This window comes from Dromaius novaehollandiae, chromosome W, assembly GCF_036370855.1.
Source record: "Dromaius novaehollandiae isolate bDroNov1 chromosome W, bDroNov1.hap1, whole genome shotgun sequence".
Taxonomy (NCBI): Eukaryota; Metazoa; Chordata; class Aves; order Casuariiformes; family Dromaiidae; genus Dromaius; species Dromaius novaehollandiae.
In genome coordinates this window covers 68994480-69015229 of record NC_088130.1, presented here as the reverse complement: position 1 = coordinate 69015229, position 20750 = coordinate 68994480, and the positions used below count along the sequence as shown (strand labels likewise).

The window sequence follows — 20750 nt, the reverse complement described above, 5'->3', positions numbered from 1 at the left end:
CCCCCCGGGGAGGCCGCGGGCCCTGCGGGCGGCCCCGGCCAGTCAAGGCGAGGCGAGGCCGCGCCGCCGCCGCCCCCGCCGCGGGCAGCGCGGCCCGGCCCGGCCGGCGCGGCGCCGCCGTCACAGGCCAGGGCGGGCGCCCCGCCCCCGCGGCCCCAGGCCCCGCCCCGCGGCCCCCGCGGCCCCGCCCAGGAACCGGCTCCGGCGCCCAATCGCGCGGCTGCTCGGCGGGCCGGGGCGGGGCCGCGCTGCCTCCGCCGCCCGCCGCCGCCTGCCGCCGCCGCCGCCCGCGGCCGCCGCCGAGGGGAGCGCCATGGGACAAAAGACGCGCTGAGCGCGGCCGCCGCAGCGCCCAGGCCGCGCCCCCCTCGCTCGCAGCCCCCCGCCGCGGCATGGCGGCGGCGCCGCGCCGCTAGGCTCGGCCGCGGCCCCGGCAGGACTCCGCGGCAGCGCCCCCCCCCCTCCCCCCCGGTCCCCTCCCGGCCATGCCGAGCGGCAGCGCCGCCACGGCCTCCCCCGGCGAGGAGCCCGCCGAGCCGCCGCGCCTGCCGCCGCCGCCGCTGCTCCAGCAGCCCGACACGCGGCTGCTGCGGCAGCGCCTCGCCGGCCTGCGCCTCCGCGGCCGCGGCCTAGCCGGCGGCGAGGCGGCCCCGCGGCGGCAGGCCCGGCGGCGGCGGGCCGCCCCCCCCTCCCCCGCGGAGCCGGCGCCCGGCGGGGCGGGGGAGGAGGAGGAGGAGGAGGAGGAGGAGGCCGGCGACGAAGGGGACTTGGAGCTGGAGGAGGAGGAGCTGGCGGGGGAGGAAGAGGAGGAGGAGGAGGAGGCGGCGGCGCTGCTGCTGCTCTCCTCGCCCTCCTCGCAGCCGCCGCCGCTGCTGCCCGCGCTGGGCTCGGTGCTGCTCTCGGCCCCCTTCGATGCGCAGGAGGCGGCGGCGGCGGCGCTGTACGGCGCGGAGGATCCTCAGGGCATGATGGCGGCGATGCTGTCCCACGCCTACGGCGGGGCCGGCGGCCTGCCCGGCGAGCAGGCGGCGCTGCTCCGCCGCAAGAGCGTCAACACCACCGAGTGCGTGCCGGTGCCCAGCTCCGAGCATGTGGCCGAGATCGTGGGCCGCCAGGGTGAGTGCGGCCGGGCCGGGGCCGGGGGGGCCCTAAAATGGAGGCGCCCCCCGGCGGGGCTGGGGGGGGCCCTAAAATGGAGGCGCCCCCCGGCGGGGCTGGGGGGGGGCCCTAAAATGGAGGCGCCCCCCGGCGGGGCTGGGGGGGGGCCCTAAAATGGAGGCGCCCCCCGGCGGGGCTGGGGGGCCCCTAAAATGGAGGCGCCCCCCGGCGGGGCTGCGGGGGGCCCTAAAATGGAGGCGCCCCCCGGCGGGGCTGGGGGGGCCCTAAAATGGAGGCGCCCCCCGGCGGGCGCGGCCGCCCCGGGCCGGGGGGACCCTAAGATGGAGGCGCCCCCCGTCCATCCCCCGGGGGGGGGGAGGGCGAGTTAATACCCTTTATTTCGTGTTGTTTTTCTGCTCCCAGCGTGTCCCTGGGAGGCTGGGGGGTGCTGGGGGCTAGGCTTGGAGGAGGGGTGGGCGCAGGTTTGGGTCAGGCACACGCTTTTTGGTAAGTATCACTCAAGGCGCCTTGTGAAATACAGCCTGGCTTGTGGGCGAGCTGTTAGCTTTCCATCTCAGGGCTGCTGGTCTCTTAAAAAGTCGATTTCACTTATTTTTCTCCCCCCCCCCCCCCCCTTCAGAAGTCCGGACCGTGTTTGGGAAGGCGTTTCGAGTGACAGACCTTAGCGGGCCCGAGCAGACCCCCTCGCCGCCGTGGCCACCCGGGCTCCGGCCCGTTGCTGCAACTTTCCCTCGGGACAGGCTAGGTGGGACTTCCAGAGCCGGCAGCCCCGGGAGGCGAAACCGCAGCCTGCCTCTGGCCGAAGGCTCTTCTCGCCTTCCTCCCCTGCCTCTTGCTTCCTGTTGATCTCGCTCGCTGGATTTCGTGGCTCTGTTAGGCTTTTGCGCTAAGGTCACACCTGTGATGTCGCGTTCGCGGGTGGCCTTACGCGTGGCTTCGTGGCGGCGGCCGGAGGAGCTAGCGAGATGCCTTTGCACACCAGTTTTCTGCTGGTTAACTGGGAAGTGCCTTCCTTAATTTTGAAAGCGCTGTTAGTACATGAAATGAAGTGCTGAACAGGGTCGAGTGTGGGTGTATAAATTTAGACAAGTAACTCGCTTCTCTCTTCCCTTTTTGTGCTACTCTTTATTGGTTTGGGGCTTTTGTTTCTCGTTTGCTGATCAGACAGTGAGCTGTTGAGCTGTGTCTGGTCTCTTTACATGAGTGTGCAGTGGGGTTTTTGGCTTTTTTTTTTTTTTTTTTGGGTATGGAACATACAGTGCTTTAGACCTATTTTCCTGTATTACTGAGGAGATGCACACAAAGCACCGGTGCTTCGGTAGGCCTGTGTTTTCTCACCTTACTTAGGCTTTTAGCAGTTTGGGTCAAGGCAGGGTGCTGTGTGTGTCAAGGGAAAACCAAAGTTTGAACTATAGAAATTGGCATGTGTTAGTTCAAACATCCATTCAGTACCACCAAGTTCTAAAATATTTATATATTGTTAAATAGCAGCATGATCCTCCAGTATATCAATCTTTGCAAGCTGGTCAGGCAGCTTTCTTGTAGGTGTGCCCGTGAAAGCAGGCAAGCCATTCATGTTTGGAAACAAAAAAATATCTTTTCCAAGAAATAATGCTTGAATGACTAAAGACCTTGCTCATGCCCCATTGGGGATGGGGGGAGGGGGTGGAAAACAGAACTGAAAAACTGCTATTGCTACAATTCTCTAGAAGAGAAATGCAGAATGTTAGGCTTTGAGGACCTATTAAACCGCATCGTTTATTCTTCACCAGATCAGGATTGTTCTCTGTAGTGTATTCTTGGCTACTTTGAGTCACTTAAAAAACAAGACAATGGGGTTTACATAAAAATAGGATCTTTGTTCCTGAGCAGTTCATTTGCTGCTTCTGCTTTTATTTCTTATCTGATGTCACACTGCTTAGCTTGTGATAAAATATTCAGCCTCTGTGGAGAGGATCAGATCATAAAAAGAATTACAGTTACAAAAGAGGAATGAGCAGAAGGGGTAGAGAGAGATATTGGTTGTATTTTTTTTTAATTGTTACCAAGTGTCTTTGCATGAAAGTATTGCTTAGGGAGGTCCTTCAAAGTTCTCACTTGAAAAACTTAACGCTTAGAGAGCTAAATGTGTAATTTGTATTAGTGCAGCTAAATCTTTGCCAGGTTTCTTAGAAATAGTAGTTAGGTATCTCCTTGTATTGCCCAGAGCTGTGCCTGCACATGTGCTCGTCACGGGGGCACTGGGAGGTCTCACTGTCTCGCACCTGGGTCCCTAATGTACTTCATAACCAGTTGCTTTATCTTGAATGAATTCCGCTTAAACTTTATGCCTGGCTTCTCTGTGCTGTAATGCTTTATTTAATATGTAATTACATAAGGATGATACCATTGAAAGGTTGCTTCTGATGGCTTTTTCACAAAGATAAATTTTATATTCTTTCTGTTGCTGGCTTTGCAATGTGTAAAAAGAACTTGCAACCCCAAAAACTCTGAGATACCAGGAATGCTGAGTTTGATCTGGGCTTCCTTGGAGGCCTCACTGCTGTGGCTGAAAGCATGTTTATTGTGAGTACTAACCCCCGAACTGAAAGAATAATGATAATAGGAATTCCACAGTATTCTTTATCCAAAGCTGATTTTTAGCATAGGGGAAGAGAATTTCCAGACACTAACTGTTTATCAGAGCAAAGGAGCCCCTGATTCTTAGGAGATCTGTAGCCAAGCAAAACCTTATGGATTTGCATTTGGCATTTTTGAATTATGCGCAAGTTTTAAAAAATAAATACAGCACTTCAGATAGCGACATGGTGCTCCCACAACCCCCCCAGGTACCTATATTGCACATTCCCCCATGGGTAGCCCTTCTGCACAAGTGCAGGAGTAATTGAGAGAAGCTGCTGTGTAGCTGCACTTAGCGAATGTGTGCTGGGAGCTGTGTTCAGATGTGGGCTGCCACAGCTGCGGAGGGCGTGGACAGCCCGAAATGTAAGCTGCAATTTATGGCTTTCTTGCATACACAGAGCTGCGCTGGAAGCTGCTGTCTTGCTGTGACAATATTTTAATGTGCTGCTACTGGAAGCCTTTACATCACCTTAAAAAATACTGAAAAGGGCTTAGATAAGATTTGTTCTTCTCTTTAAAATAAGTTAGTATGTCTAAAACCTGTGGTTTTTTAAAACATCTCAAATGTTTTCAACCTTGACTTACTCCCCCTGTGTGCCCCCCCCCCCAAAGAAATAAAGAAGAAGCTGACAAGCACTGGTTCAAGTAGTATAATGTAATTCTTTGTAGTCTTTGAAGTGGAGGAATCTCAAAGGTGAACAACAAAGGAAAAGATATTTGTATCCTCTTACTCTTGTTAAGGCATGTGACTGGGAGCCAGGAAAACTAGATTCCATTCATGGCATTGTACAGACTTCCTGTATGAATCTGAGCAAGCTATTGAATCCAGCCGTCAGTAAGTTGGCTAGTCATCATACTAATCAGGACTTTCTTTGCTGTCAATAGCTGTAGATACAGAAAATTGTATTGGTTTAAAAAAAAAAGACAAAATGCGCTTGAAAATTGGTAGCAAGAAAGCTGCATCTCTGATGAGGTGACCTTACTGTTGGCCTGAGAAAATCTGAGATAGGGAGCATACCCCAAATTATGTAAGCATGTAGCCAAACTAAAAAGGTCTCTGGAGACCTAACTTAAGAGTTTTTGTCTTAACCTCTAAATTGCATGAAAGACTTGCAAAAACCTGCTGTGGATCACCTGGAAACTTGTTCCTATAGATAAATGTGCTGATGGTGACTTTCTGTGGCAGTTCTGCCATGGCCTGGCAGGCCTTGACAGCATGGGGAGGATTTGGCAAGTGTAACTGGGATCTTCGGTGCCCCCAGTGCTCCCTTTACGCTAGGAAAAATGTCATGTTAAAACACTAAAAGCTTTTTTCAATAATGCAATAAGAAGGGTGGGGCTTAAAAACATGAATGGAAAATGTGAAAGATGCTGGGAGGGTCAGAAGTTTGACCTATAGAGATCTCGCATCTTTGAGTGTCTTAACTATCTCCAGACTTAAGTACGTTTCTTAAATGTGTAGCCAGAGGATGGTTGTTAGAATATATTTGCTAACCCATTCTAGCGTTATGACTGTCAGAATAACATGATTTTCAAAGTGCTTACATCACTGCTAAAGCTGTGTGTGGTTTTTTGTTGTTGTTAGTTTTCCCCAGTATAGCAATCGGGTTAGTTACTTAACTCTGAAGTGTAATGCTTCTCTTTCTTGCATAAAAGCGGTTCACACTGAATGATGATTGCAGAACTTAAAGTTGAAACCAGGCAGGCGTCTCCAAACCCCCCATGAGTAAGAGGAGGAGTAATGATATCATCCTGTTGTGCTGATTTAAATCAATAATGACAAATCCTCTTTGCATGAGACAGCCTTGCAACTGAAATACCACTTTTTTAATGTGTATTTAATGATCTTGGACTCCCTTTTTGCTGCTTGAATGTGGGCTCTTGAGCAAAAGATTATCTTACTTAAAATAGTCCTGTAATTTGAACCAAAAAAGAAAATCTGGTAAGTATCTGGCTGATAACTATCTGACATAGCTGACAGCCAAGTAAAAACAATCGCTCTCAATCTTGGGGAGTGGAAACAATGCTAAAGCCATCCCAGAACAAATTTACTAGTACTTACATTAGCTGAGTACAGTGTATAGGTGTCCTATGGTAGGGTAATTTTTCAAAAAGAACTAAATGTCTGGTTTCCTATCCAGATCTGTTGCAGTAATCTTACTGAATGACTGACTTTGTTTATTCTTGATTGGTTATTGAAGGCTGAGTTGTAAGAAGTAGTCAGCATGACTATAGTTAAGTAGTCTGAATTGGATATTGTTTTTTAAAACTGGATGCTTAAGATTTTCACCTCAAAGAATAAGTTTAATTTGCATCGCTGAAGTGATTGCATATCTTAGTCTCAGTGTCAGTTGATCAGCACCTACAGTGAAGATCACAAATTAAATTCACTTTTAAAAGAAAGGTGCTCAGCTGAATTATTTTAGATGAAAGTTGACAAAGCAGTTGCACTTTTTTTTCATCTTCTACCACAAGTAGGTTATTAAATGGCTTATTCTGAAGCCTGAAAAAAAAACTCTAGCTATTTTTTTGAACTCCAGTATAAAGGCTGTTTTTCATCATTAATCAACATTAAAGTTGATGCACTCAGGCTGGAGTCTGGCGTTAAAGCACGTGAACATACTACCATGGTCTGCCAGAGTCTGAAACCATGCTGAAGCTTCAGGGGCCTATAGTTCTGGAGCTATATAACAAACAACACTTCAGTGCTGCTGTTTGTCATTTGAGCTGTGTAAAGATCCAACCCAAGTTGCAAAGCTTGTCAGACAGTTACAGGTTCTCCAGCTGGGAACATAAATCCTAAATCATAAATGCTGTTCTTGTTTGGCTTGCTGGGTGGGAAGCACACCAAACACAGCGCACACTTGAGACTTAGGTTTCTCTCTTTGTGTAGTCTGCCAAAAACTCTGTAGATTTTTAAGTATGAATACCAGAAGTGAATACCTGCATAAGTAAGGTTTGGGGCTTTGGGTAAAGCCAAAATTAAAATAATAAAAATCTTGCAACCTGAAATACTAATTTCTAATCTTCTGGTCCTTTTGCTTCTCCTGAAAAACTGCAGTGTTCTGAAGGGGTATGTTTTAAGTTAACATCCAGCTTACAAAAGAAGCCCATATTAATGGGCTTCCAATCTGTGCTAGATTAACCTGTTTTATCGGCATGAGAAAACAGTGATAGATTTAAAGTTGTCGCTAAAAGTCAGCAGATCCTGTAAGCTTCTCTGTCTTGCCCCATTACCTTGTCCTTTCCAGAAATTCAAACCACAGTGTACTAAGAGAAATATACTTCTAAACCAAAAAAACCTTAATGCAACACTCTCCCTATTCCTCCCCTGCCTCCTCTCCTTCTCCCCCCGCCCCCCCCAAATTAGGACCATTTCCATGTTGCAGGCAAAAAAAAAAAATCTTTCCCTGGGATAGTGTTGCAAACTTGCCATAACCCCCCAAAAATAGACTGCCAAGTGCTAAAGGATTTTTATTTAATTAAAGCAAAAGGCCTAAAAGCTCTAAATCAAACCTTTGTTTCCAATTTCAGGTGCTCTTTAAGAATGTTGTCTTCCTTCTCTCTCGTTCAGGTATTCCTTAAAGCTCGTAAGATCTTGCCTGTGTCCAAGACCCTTGTTTCCCTCACCGGTGTGAGTAACGCTGCAGTCTGCACAAAGTTCTCTGCTGTTTGCTTCGACAAAGACACAGTATCTCCATTTTTTTGCCTTGTAGTTCATTTTACACTTGGACAATATACTGTAGAATTTTGTGTTTAAAAACTCAGTTCTATCAGCAGTCTTGAAACTGAGCTATTTGATATAGATGAAGATTTGCATGACTTGTACTCTTCCTTTTATTGGATATCCAAAAGGCGTGTTGAGTGGTGGTCCCTTTCGGTACTGTGCTCCCTTGTGAGGTCTAGGTCTCCTGTTGCTGCTGCTCACAGGAATCCGTTTCAAGGTTCTTATATGAAGACAGCTTATTTTTTTCCCCTATAGCTGTTTGATTTGTGGGAAATACTCCTTCTTTTATGCTATTGTTCTTCTGCTATTGTATCTTTTCACTTCTGCTCAGCAGCTGCTACATTAGAGCTCTGGTGCTAGAATAGTACAAGTAATTAGTAATACAAGTTGCTGCCCTCTGGCTCCTTTGCTACATGTAACTTGTTTACTGAGTTGCCATCTGTCTTGGGAATTGGAGTATTCCTCTCTCTGTGCAATTGCTAATTGGATAAATTGTCCCAACCTGACATACAGAAGGAAACAGTCTGCAGGCAGACTACTCTGTTCTTAGCCAGATCAGGATATATACGTAAGCATACTCTTGAATAAGAGTTTGCATATGCTGTTCTTGAACCAGGGCAGTTTTCCAGAAAAGGTAAAAATCCCCCAAAGCTTCAGCGAGCAGGCTTCCCCTGAGGACCTTTCTCTAACATATCTGTGACTCTTGCTGCTTCCTCCTTTTTCCATCTGTCAGCTCAGCAGCAATAGGGCCAGACAAAGTCCAGATCACTTGCTCTCCGTGGTCTGGCAGTACCGAGTGGTTAACTGTGATGCCTCGGCTTTTGCTTAAGGTGCTTGCGATTTCCAGGTTGTCTCCCTTCCTGGTAGCTAGGCAAGCCCGGGCCTGCCTGGCTCCCAGCGTCTGGTGCGTGCGGCCTGGGGAGGAATCCCTAACCCTATTTATGGTGCCTCTTGCTTCAGTCAGCACCTGGGGTGCTTTGTGCTGGGGCTCCACAGAAATGAAAAGCTGGTGCTAAAGAGCTTACTGTCTGGAAAGTAGCTTGCCTAAAAAGCCTTTTGCTTTCTGCATTTCAGTTCCCAGCTGAATGATTACAAGTAATAAAGTCATACGTAGTCTTTGTGTTCATACGTGCAAAAATGCAGAGCCGTCGCAAAAAAGTGGTCAGCCCTTAGAAATGGGCAAACGTGGCAAAATTATAATGGAAGTAGTATAGGTTGCTATGTATAGAATGAGTCATATAGAAATGATCCATAGTTAGGCACAGGGATTTGGTAACTGCAGTGTAACTAAAAGCCTTTGATTGCAGTGGTAAGTTAATGAGGGGGTCAGGAGGTGGTAACAAATGCCTTTGGTATAAAATGCACTTAATTTTATTTTTCTTGAAAGACCTGTATGTCATCATCTCTTCTTTAGGAGTAATCTATCAGAGTGGCTGTAACTTGAGCTGTCCTTTCTCCTGTGTGCTCTCTGTGATTTATCTACTTTTAACATTGCTTATTGTGTTGTAGTTACAACTAGAAATGAAAGCAGGTATTACCAATGTACAGCACTTATGATGTGAAGCACTTGTCTAAAGCATTAATATAGCTGTGCTCAAAAGCAGAGAGCCAGAACTTCACTCCCAAGTTTTGTATGGTAATGGTATCAGTATCTCATTTTGGATTGTGACTTTGAAAATAAGCTCTACATTGTGGATTCTCACTATGAAACATCCCTATTGTGATAAATTGGAAATTTCATTTAAAAAATACTACCAGTTGAAGCAGAGGGACACACACCAGTGGTCTTGAGTACTCTGTGGGAAAAGCCTTTGCCTAGAGACATTAATCTTGCCACCTTGTCAGCTTTACTTCCCTATTTCTCATGGCCACCTACAAGGAATCTTAGCTTGGATACCACCAGGGAATTAGATTGCTTTGGCTAAATAGGTGAACAGAACAGCTGTTGCTCAAAAATCTACCTATATCCATGCTATCAGGTATGGCTTGTCCTCTTCTTTTTTGGGGACTGTCATTTTCTGTTTTCAGATCTGTCAGTGCCTGCTCTGTGAGCTTGAGCAAATCAGTGGCAAGCTGTGTCCATCTCTTGATGTATTCGTATTTGTTAGCAATTTGTTGGCATAAATCATGTCTAGTTTTCACATGGGAGCTCCAGTCTTACTGGCTAATTAACTCAAATAATGATCAGACCATTATCTATACTATACAATGCTAATGGGAAGTTGTTAACACTGTCGCTGGCTCGTCTAGTCCAGGTTTCAGGAGGGGTGATCTGTTGTGGTAAGGTCTCTCTGCGAGCGTATCCTCTGGCTGTAGAGAAAACTGGGTAAAAATAAATGAGAATTTACTTCTACAAAATTCTGTTTGAAATTGATAATCTGTATCCAAGTTTAGGCTTTATAGTCTCTTAAAAATGAAATGTAAAAGCTATGTTTTTACAGCCCTCATTCCTAAAGTGAAAATGCTGAATGGATGGGAATTATTGTCTTGAGTACACAAATCTAGGTTTTTGGACAGATCAGCACCTTTTACAAGTGTAGAGAAATTACTTTCTTCATTTTGCTTGGATCAACTAACTACATTCAACCACCAGTTGAAAAAATTATCAGGACTTGAAATCTTCCAATCCATGAATAAAACCAAGGTGTGAGATGAATTAGCTGATCTTAGGTTAGAGGCCATAGTAACCAGATTCAGTCGGTGACCTGAACAGAGTACAGATAGTATTTCATATGACCCTAATAACTGATTGCTAAGTGCCAAGAATACTCTGGTCTTAATATTTTGGAGATCCAGACCACTTCAGGAGGTTTAACTATTAACAATCTTGAATAGAATTTCATTTTCTATCCAAATGCAGTTTCATGCCCATATGTTTAATAAATGGGACGTGTGTCAGTTCTCTAAAGTATAAGTTGTATAAGCCTTTTTAGCCTTGCAATAACTGTTAGCCTAGTCTCCTTGGCGCTCGCTGTAATCCTGTCCCTTCTGCGGCGGTTCTGCAAGGCTCTCCCCAGGCTCTTTGCCCTTACCTTCTAGGCAGAGGATTACCCGTGGCTCTACTAGTAGTTAATCATTCCAAGGTAGTGTCCCTAATTATTCTGTCACAACCTCGTTGCTTGCTGTCAACGTATTACAAAATCAGTGGTCAGAGTGCTAAAGCCTGTGTTCAAAGTGGAGGCAGTAATACAGTATTGCCTCTCATCAGATAACGCGGGAAGCGGCTGAAAAATATATTGCTGTGAACTACAGCTTTCTGTGTAGTGGAACCAGACTGCTGAGGTCAGTCTCTGCGAGCTCCTCGCTTTGCCCATGTTTGCTCTGGGGCCAAGGTGGAGGATGCCAAATTCCACCCGGGCTGCCGATCAGCCCTGCCGCCTGCGCGAGATGAATTAGTGCTAATGCAACTTCTCCCCACTTGATCTTCTTATAGCCTCAGCAGTCTGGCACCCCCCCCCCCCCAGGATTCATGCATCTAAAGAAATCCAAGAGGTTTGTAATTTTGACCTGCTTAGCTAGGTACTTTGTCACTAGCAGGGGAAGAGCACAAACTGGTGTCTTCCTTGGACCACTTCATGGTTCACAAAGACTGTTATTTTCACTGAATTTCTGCCCGCAGTGAGTTCCAGACTTCCCTTGAGATAAACTATTTTGGGGGCGTTTCTTTTTTTCCCCAAATCATATGTCATTTGGGGAGACGCGGTTAAACAGGCACGGTATTAAGAAGGTTTCAGTTCTTGTGTATGCAGGCCTGAACTCCAGCTCCACAGCTCTTAGTAAGGACTCTAGGAGGAACGTAGGTATAAAATCTGATCTGTCCCTGTTTTTACAGACCGTATTCTGCTAATGTTCTTACTTGTAAGCACTAGGGACCTGGTTTCCTTGCTGTAAGGTATGTTCTGTGGCACACTGGCATGTGTCGATTGAAATTGGTAGCGTGCCTCCTTTGATGGCTCTGCTTTTGCACGGCGATAGTCTCTGGCCCTTGAGTCCTGCCTTTGGTGCTCACTTTCCAGGGGCAGTTCTGCAGCCGTTAGTTGTTCCACTCCACCGTGATGCTGTTTGCGTGTTTCTGAGTGGGGCAATGCAGGAGCCATTTGGAAGAGACATGTAATGAAGGGATTTGCATCTACAACTCAGTCCTCCCCATCCCACTTGGTGAAGGTGCAGTATTACCGCTGTGGTCGCACGAAGGAGGAGTTTGTGGGGTGCAGGACTTGCTGCTTTTCCAGATGACTCTTGGCTCGGGGAGCAGTTAGGCTTGGATCAGGTGAGGCAGGCATGTGCGGTGTTCCCATGGCTGCTGCCGAGTTTTGTGGTCATTTAGCTCTGCATCAGCTCATTTGGGGAGTTTCCCCAGCGGGGAGAATCGCCTGACACTTGGTTTAACGTATCTCATCCTGTTTATGATGTTGAAAGGTAGAAGTTGAAGTCTGAGCCGGCTGTTGTTGCATAACTGGTGAGCACTGCCTGTACTCTGTGGCTGCTACTCTTCTTTCACTTGAAGAAATCCCTATCAGTTCATACCGGTCTCTTTAATAAAGTACTGGATAACTTTAAATAGGGGCATCATGGTTGAAACTACTCCACTCTCTGACAAAAGCTCAGCAAAATCACTAATTACATGTCCCTGTCTTTTGAATCTAGACCTGTTGCCTCTAAAATGACAGCTCTGAAGGACACTCGCTATAAAGTTAGCCTTTGCTTTTAGATAGTCTTAATGATAACATGTGAGGTAAACGATAGCCTCCTTTGGAGCTACTCTGAAGTTTCTCGGGGAGTATAAAGTTCGTAGTGCATTTAAAATGTTTGGTCAAATAATCCTCTTCAGGGAAAAGCAGGGAGGAGGCATGACAAGAGCATCTGCCCATCAGCAGAAACCGAGTGAGGACCACCTTCAGGGTTTTAGTCTCAACTCTGTTCTTCATATGCTGCTTAAGTGGACAAGTGCTAAAGCTTTGTCTAAACTTGCAAGTTTTTTCTGCTCTAACTGTGCCAGTGTATGCTTATGGCTGAGGGTGCTTGTTGTGAATGCTTCTGCTGCTGGAATGATCTGTATCGAGTAGAAGCAGCGTAAAGTAGTCTAATCTGGGGTCTTCGTGGAGATGTTGCTGTTACAGCCATCTGACTTCAAAAAAAAAACCCCAAAAAATGCCAGCAGTTTTGCTATTGCTTTCATTACTGAATTCAGACAGAACATCTCATGTTAAAACACCCAAATGCTAATTAGGAAGGTTTTGGTTGTTTTTTTTTTTAAAAAAAAAAAACACTATAAAAGATTTGATTAGAGCAAAGATTCAGCCAAAGTCCCTCATTCAAGTTTTTCCATCTTTCTGCATTTCAGAATCTCAGATACAATAATCTGGTTTATTGCAGAAGTGTGGGGTGGTGTTATGTTTTCCTTTTTTTTTTCCCCCTCCCCTCCTCTTTTTTGAGGTTTCTACATCTGAGCTCAGGAGACTGAGAAACTTCTTGATTCCTACGGTGGCCACATGACTTAATATCTGGCTGATTTCATGTTGGCTTGGAAGCCGCCTGTCTGGATGCAGTAAACTAAGAGGGGATGGGATCAGCCGTGCCTTGCATCATCGCCTCGGGAGTGACTAATAAAAGCGGATGGGAAACGGTGGCTGAGTAAAAGCACATAGCAAGATCACCCTAATGGAGCTCTATAGTGAGGTTATTGACCTTGTGTTTTGACATGACCGTCTCTACAGTAATCTGCTGTGGGTTTTTTGCTCCTCGCACACAAAACGGAGCTGGTGTTGACCGACTCATTCAGAAATCTTGGGTTTCATATGTGGCAATTTCCTTCAGTTCTTTCTAACTTTTCAGAAAAAGTTTTGAGAGTTGACCTTGACGGTCTGTGGAGTCAGCTTTCTTTTGAAGGCAATTTTTAGATGTTTGAAAGTATTGTTCTGGCGCTACTGGGAATTGAGGCAGCTTTTGGCCTGCGCTTTCTAGGTATGTGACTCATATCTTAAAAGGAAAGCTCTGCCTGTCTTGGTCAATGTGCCGTTCTGCAGCCTGGGAAAGAAGGGTGTGAGAAGGTTTTTCTTCAAATCTGAGTTGTTTGGAAATGTCGCTGTTAAAAAGCAATCTTTGGGAGTTTTTGGCTGAAATGAGGAACAAAGCTGAAGGTGCAAACTTTTAGCTGAATTTTAGTTTCTGAATCATCAGGGGAACCTAGTCTAAAATGTAAACTATGAAGTTTGGCAAGGCACTTTGGAAGCTAGGATTAGACAGGCTCTGAAGTGTGATTTATAATAAAGAACTTAAGTACACATGGTAGGTGCTCCTAGTGTTTTTTTAATGCTTGTTCTGCAATCTGTGAAATCAGGAATATGGGAGGAAACAAAAGTAATTTCTGTAAATTGAAGAATAATTGCACATCAGCCAACTGACTTTGGTTTTAGGTGCTCCAGTGAGGAGGGGTTTGTGGCGGAAACTTTAGCAGCACCGTATCGGGGATCGCTGTGGTCTTGTTCGTGCCCGCAGGCAGGCTCCACGCAGCTGCCGCTTCTGAGTAACTGCAAAGGCATCGGAAACAAAGTGGGCTAGTGCGTTTCCTTACAGTGGGCAGCTGCAATGCAAACACAGAGACAGAGGGAGTAAAGGCAAATTGCCTAAATTAAGGGCTGTCGTCCTTGCTAAATGCAGAGAAATGTAATAGCTGTGAAAGGTTGATTCTTTGCTACCTTCGCAAGGCATCTAATGTCAGAGTTGTCCCTTTCCCTCTTGCCTAGGAGCGTGTCAATGCCCTACCGGGTGGGCTTTTGGGAAGGGTTGAGGTTTCTGGTTCTGTTCTTCCCTGCAGACGCTTAATCTTCCACGGTTTGACTCCTGAGCCCGTGTTAGCGCTCTCTTGCTGCAGTCTGACTGTGCTTAACCTCTTCCCTCCCCTGGACCCCCGCCGTGCTTCGCTGCCCGCTTTCTGGTGGAGGTAGGGCCCCTGGTATGCGCCAGCCCTCCTGGCTGGCTGCTGCTCGAGCCCCTGCTGAAGATAATGAACTTCCTGCCCAGCTGTGTCCTGGAAGCAAGAGGCTGTTAGATTCAGCCTTTGTCCGCGCTGCCTGCACGCAGGGGCCCCGGGAGAAGAGGCTTTTCCCTTCCCTGTGATCCAAGCAGCATCCACGTATCTGCTGTTTTTATTAGTAGATTGTCCTGCATAGAGTGCACTTGAGTGGCCTTTGAATTGTCGAAATGATGTCCCAGCGCTAATCTGAGAGATCATTTGGCATACCTGCAGAGTGCTTTGAGATACTCAAAGTAAATTAGGAAAATGGGAACACATTTCGGTCTACATGTGAAGCGATGCTTTAAACGCTTGGTCCGTAAGTGTTGCTTATGGTCGTTTCAAGATGAGGTTCCCTTTGAAATGGTAGCTGGTGAGACTTGCTTGTCAATTCATTTGAGTATAGGCTAAATTGAGTTAGAACTGAATTCAGCGGACACTCCTGCATGTCACGGACATGCTTTTTAATTTTGTGCTACGGGGTTTTTCAGCCCTACAGTGGGTAAAAGGTGCTTATGTATGTGCCATGCCAAAATGCTGTAAGCATTGTAGGAAAGAGCCTGCTGTGTCACTGCATCCTAGCAAACTTTATAATTCAGCTCCCAAAACCAAAGACAAAAGCTTCATTAACTGCTCGTCTTCCAGGCTGTATTTACATAACTAAAAAGAAAAATTCCGAGTAGGCACATAGTATTATGTGGAGGTCTTGCTTCATGGAACAAAAACTGCTCAAACTCTTACTTGACAGTTCAAGGAGTGGCTATTTCATCCCACAGGGAAAAGTAAGGTTGCAATAACACTTATGGGTAAGAGGAAGCAAATGCAGAGTTCTCAGTAAATCACTTTCATCTCTATCCTATGCAGTTGTGATACAGGCCCTTCTCTCACTTGTGAATGTTTGATTTGTTTTTACTGAACGCTTTTCAGTAAAAGGTTGGGGTGTCAGCAGATTTAAGTACATGCATATGTATTTGTAAGCCTTTACTCCTTTTGGAAGCGTTTAGAATGAAAATGTAGGCTTTTAGCTTAATCTTAGAAATAACCGAAGGATACCCAACAAATGGAAAAAAAATACATAAATCCACCACTGTTCCCAGGATAATCATGAATATATCTGATGTTGAGGAGGAAAAGCAATGTGCGTTGATTCACCATCTAATAGGAACAAGGGAGATGACGGACGAAAATGGCCGAGTAAATGTTGCTAAAATAGTTTGTGGCTTTAAGTGCCAGAGGTCTGTTTGGAAATAATAAGTAAAAGTTGTTACTGCTTTCGTTAGCATGGCCTGCAGAGATAAAAACAGCTGCCTCTGGTTTCACCCTACAGTTTCTTGAAACTCTCAGCTTAAAATAGATTGCTTTCTTGTGGCTTTCTAAACTTAGACTTGTTGCTAAACTTGCATGTGTTTCCTTTAAACAGGTTGCAAAATAAAAGCACTAAGGGCCAAGACAAATACGTATATTAAGACCCCCGTTCGTGGAGAAGAGCCCATCTTTGTTGTCACTGGACGAAAAGAGGACGTAGCCATGGCCAAAAGGGAAATTCTCTCAGCTGCTGAACACTTCTCCATGATCCGAGCATCACGCAACAAAAACGGTCCTGCCCTGGGAGGGTTGCCGTGTACTCCCAACCTACCAGGTCAGACGACAGTCCAAGTCAGGGTGCCTTACCGTGTAGTTGGGCTAGTGGTTGGACCTAAAGGAGCTACAATCAAAAGGATTCAGCAGCAGACACACACCTACATAGTCACTCCCAGCAGAGACAAGGAGCCCGTCTTTGAAGTTACAGGAATGCCCGAAAACGTTGATCGCGCCCGAGAGGAAATTGAGATGCATATAGCCATGCGTACTGGAAACTACATTGAGCTGAATGAAGAGAACGATTTCCATTACAATGGTACAGATGTGAGCTTTGAAGGAGGCACTCTTGGATCTGCTTGGCTTACTTCTAATCCAGTCCCTCCTAGCCGCACCAGAATGATTTCTAATTATAGAAATGATAGCTCCAGCTCCTTGGGAAGTGGCTCCACAGATTCCTATTTTGGAAGCAATAGATTGGCTGACTTCAGCCCAACGAGTCCATTCAGCACAGGCAACTTTTGGTTTGGAGAAACGCTGCCTTCGGTGGGCACAGAAGATCTGGCAGTTGACTCTCCTGCATATGACTCCTTACCAACACCTTCCCAAACCATTTGGACCCCTTTTGAACCTGTAAACCCACTCTCTGCCTTTGGTGGCGACCCTACTGGTAGTGTCAAGCCTCAGCGAAGAGGGAGTCAGCCATCTACTCCTCGTCTGTCACCAACGTTTCCGGAAAATCTGGAACATCCTCTTGCTAGGAGAGTAAGAAGTGACCCACCTAGTACAGGCAACCAAGCTGGCCTTCCAATATACATCCCTGCTTTTTCTAATGGTACCAACAGCTATTCCTCTTCCAATGGTGGCTCCACCTCCAGTTCACCCCCCGAGTCGCGGCGGAAGCACGACTGCGTGATATGCTTTGAGAACGAAGTCATTGCGGCCCTAGTCCCGTGTGGTCACAATCTCTTCTGCATGGAATGTGCCAACAAAATCTGTGAAAAAGAAACGCCATCATGTCCCGTTTGCCAGACAGCTGTTACTCAGGCAATCCAAATTCACTCTTAAATATATATAGATATTATTATTATATGGACTTTTAAAACTCTTAAAGGCATGGGTGTAATGGTACCCTCTAGTATACTTCCTAATGAATTCTGACTGTTGGGCTTTATTGGGATTAGGCTAAAGTTGTTAATAAATTTATACTTTCTGAAAGGCTGCTACGGTAACACTAAACCTAGGTGGTCTCTGTCCAGTTGAGTTTAAACAGATGGCATGTTTAGCAGAGATACATCTGGTACAATATTATGGCACAGTAAGGGGAAATCTTGATCAATTATAAAACTGAAAAACAAATTTTACAGGCTTTCTAAATGATCTGTATTAAGTGTTTTACTTCTGTGTGCTGGCAGCAATGAACCTCGTAGCCAGAACGTAGAAGTATTAGTCTGCTGTGGAGGGTTTGTGGCATTATCAATATATCAAACAACACTTCCAATGCTGCCTTCTTTACACTGCCAGTTTTGAAAAACAGGTTTGGGGAATTTTTTTTCTTTATGCAACAACTTATGCCTAATTCTTCAGCATTGCAAATACCTTTTTTTTTTAAAAAAAAAAAAAAAAAAAAAAAGCATAATTTGATTTATTGAAGTGGATAGTCATTGACAGGTTCAGATAAATTACTGTTAAGGTGAAGGGGGGAGAGAAGATGCCCAGTGGACCTCTGTTTCACCCAACATGTTAACGGTAGTATGTTCAGAGGATCAGGAACGTATTGGTCTCAATTGTGAATTCCTACCCACTGCTTTTCTTAATGTAATGTGGAAAAGTCTCGCTGGCTTAATCCCATTTCAGTAAGGGCTTTGGGATGCACATACTTCGACTAATAGTGAGGATGCTGACATTCCGTTCATTAGTCCGATCAAGCTGTTCTTAAATTACATTTTAGAGAATATATAGTTCAAAATGTGAAGCATTTTTATGTTCAATCCATATGTCTTGCACATATATAAATATATATTTTATTTTTAGTAATGAAAAGGAAAAAGGGGAGATGCGTGCGTGCCCTTGTATAATTCATGACAGCAGCTGTGACAGTGGCCCTGCAATCAGTTTACTTCATTTCAAAACTGTCTTTCCAATCATAAGGAAAAATGTCTTTTGAATGCGCTTCTTGCATTTCAACCTGTGGATGTTTCTAGCTTTTTCATCCTCAGTACGTTCCCGAATCTGTGCTGGCATATATTAAAACAACAAAAAACAAAAAAGACACAAAGTGGAGTTCTAGTGGATTTTTCTATTTTTTTTGAAGCATTATTTTCCCAAGACAAGACAAAGCTTTTTTCTCAGTATAGCAAAATGAAATTATATGTGTATTGAACTAGTAAATATACAGAAACTTTATTTTTTATTTCCACTTGAAGAGTTACATTTCGTATAAAAGTTTACAAATAACGGTTTTTATTTTATGATTTTCAGTATAAGAGTTGCCTTGATGGCATATTATGTAATGCATAACTTTAATGCTAATTGCTTGTAGAATAGTTACATGTCAGTATTGGAACCTAATCTTTAGCTGCAGTCTTGTAGATATGAACAAATGTTCACCAAGCATGTATTTTGTATTTTATTGCATTGTACACTGCAACTAATAAGCCAAGGAATCGACAGACATTAGGTGCGTGTACCATTTCTATAAACCACAAACTAAGAATGATAAACTATCAATATAGTTTAGTATTTGCTAATTTTACTACACTTTTTGTTATGTATATGTAGGGAGGTCATAGGGATTATAAATTCAATTTGAGTAAAGTTTAAAAACCATATATTTTATGATAAAGGGCCTTTAACTTATGATGGCCAAAGCACTGATATTATATATTTGCTGTAAAGAGAATTATAAGAGTTTTATTTTTCTGATATTAAAAGTTACTTAATAAAGACTTGTTTCCATTAACTTGAATGTTTTGCTGTCTTCATGGTTGCCGCGTCAGGCAGCCCTCGTGAAGCTCTGCTTGTTTGACGCAGCCCCTTCTTGCGTCCCGACACACCGGGTTTCCCGTTACCTAACGCAGCGCAGACCTTGCGATGGCTAGACGACTTCACGTGCGAGGAATCTCTTTACGTGTACTCTTTAAAAAGCAACTGCGGGCTTGCAGAGCTCACAACCAGAGTTACGCTGTGACGGTCAAGAACAAATATTCTGGCAATGCAACTTCAGAGTTGCTTTGATGCAGCTAAGGTAAACTCCCTTCACTTGCATTTTCCAGTGTCTAACAGCAGCAGAACCGGGTAATCACAATCACCTGTGTCTAATTTCAAGTTGCAGATATTTTTTTTTCTTCTGTTTTCTGCCAGTCCAATGGAAATTGTGTGTGCTTGGTGCAGGCGGCTGCAGCGCTTTTTGTGCCTCTGCTGTGAGCCACATCTTCTCTCTCTGCCTCTTCTGACTGGATTTTGCCCTTGGGAGGAGCCCAGTTGTAATCTCCCTGGTTTGGCTACTTCCTTGGTGCTTTTGGGCTAGAGCTGACTATTTTAGTCTCTTGCAAGTGTATTCTTGTACCCCACTGAAGCGATCTTCCCCATTTCCTACCAAGAGGGCTTGAGAGATGGCACAGCCCCCCTTTAGGAAGGGAGGAGGCTTGCAGCAAAGCCAAGCACCTGAACGGGTGATCAGCTCTGTCCCAGTGTGAGTGAGAGCGACAGAAGTCGATATAAAAAGGCGTTTTAAGGCCATCTGGCTTTAAAAAAAAAAAAAAAAATGCATATTTATGAATTGTGCAGGCTCTGATGGGGGCTGTCTGCTGTGGTGCAGCAGTGGGTTGGACTTGGCACCCATGGCCCTGCTGAGGGACGACCAGGGACAGGGATGTCCCTGGGGGATTGACACGGGGCCACCTGCCCTCCCCCTCGTCCTGCGAAGGTCGCCTGGGGATGCTTTACCCCCCAGGCATGGACGGCAGGATGGTTCCTCGGTGCATGTAGAGCTGGTCCAGCCTGCGCATCTGGCCCGTCGCTGCCAAACACAACAGCTTGGAGATTGTGCCCTCAAACCCAGACTTTGCATTCAGCTTTTGGGGAGGGGGGGGGAAGGGGGCTGAGGGGAGGAAGGGATTTTTTTTTTTTTTTTTTTCATTGATCTCTTCCTGAGAGAAAGAGGATAAAAGAGTATTTAAAACCACTGCAGTCAGGTATCGGAGCAGTTCTAGTGTTGCAGCAAGAGGCCTCAGACTTGCACCCTCAGGCAGGAGTTAGGTGTAACCTCTTTCTTTCTACATGAACCTAAACCATCTGAAATCCCAACCTTCCCAGCAAGTTTTCTTTAGTGAAGTGAGTAGCACTGCAGTTGCTTCTGAGCTCCACAAGACAGACAGGGGCTTGAGACTTCAGTTTTCCTAAATTTACTCTAGTGAATTTATTTTTCCAGGCTCAGGAGCACTGCTGATGGGTGACTAAACAGCGAGGAATTTTAACTCTTGTTAGCTGAAGGTTAAGCACTTGCTGCCATGCAGTTAGATTAAATCAGTTTGTCCATCTACCACGTGGTCGGATTCAGAAAGCCTCTGTTTTTAAACATTTTAATATTTAAGCTTTCACCTTAAACTAAGCTTGCATTTTTCCCTTTCTTGCAGTGCAGCTTGGACACCAAAGCAGCGAGTTGCTTTCACTTCTGGGTTTTGTACA

At 45.6% G+C, this 20750-nt stretch overlaps 1 protein-coding gene across 1 annotated transcript; it reads left to right on the top strand.

The window, feature by feature from the left end:
* The first annotated feature begins 235 nt into the window (after positions 1-235).
* On the top strand, positions 236-19023 carry LOC112994468 (RNA-binding E3 ubiquitin-protein ligase MEX3C). The gene is made up of 2 exons (XM_064500996.1): positions 236-1116; positions 15904-19023. Exons 1-2 carry the CDS (start codon positions 486-488, stop codon positions 17127-17129), a joined length of 1857 nt encoding a protein of 618 aa, XP_064357066.1. The 5' UTR covers positions 236-485; the 3' UTR covers positions 17130-19023.
* Positions 19024-20750: the final 1727 nt, after the last annotated feature.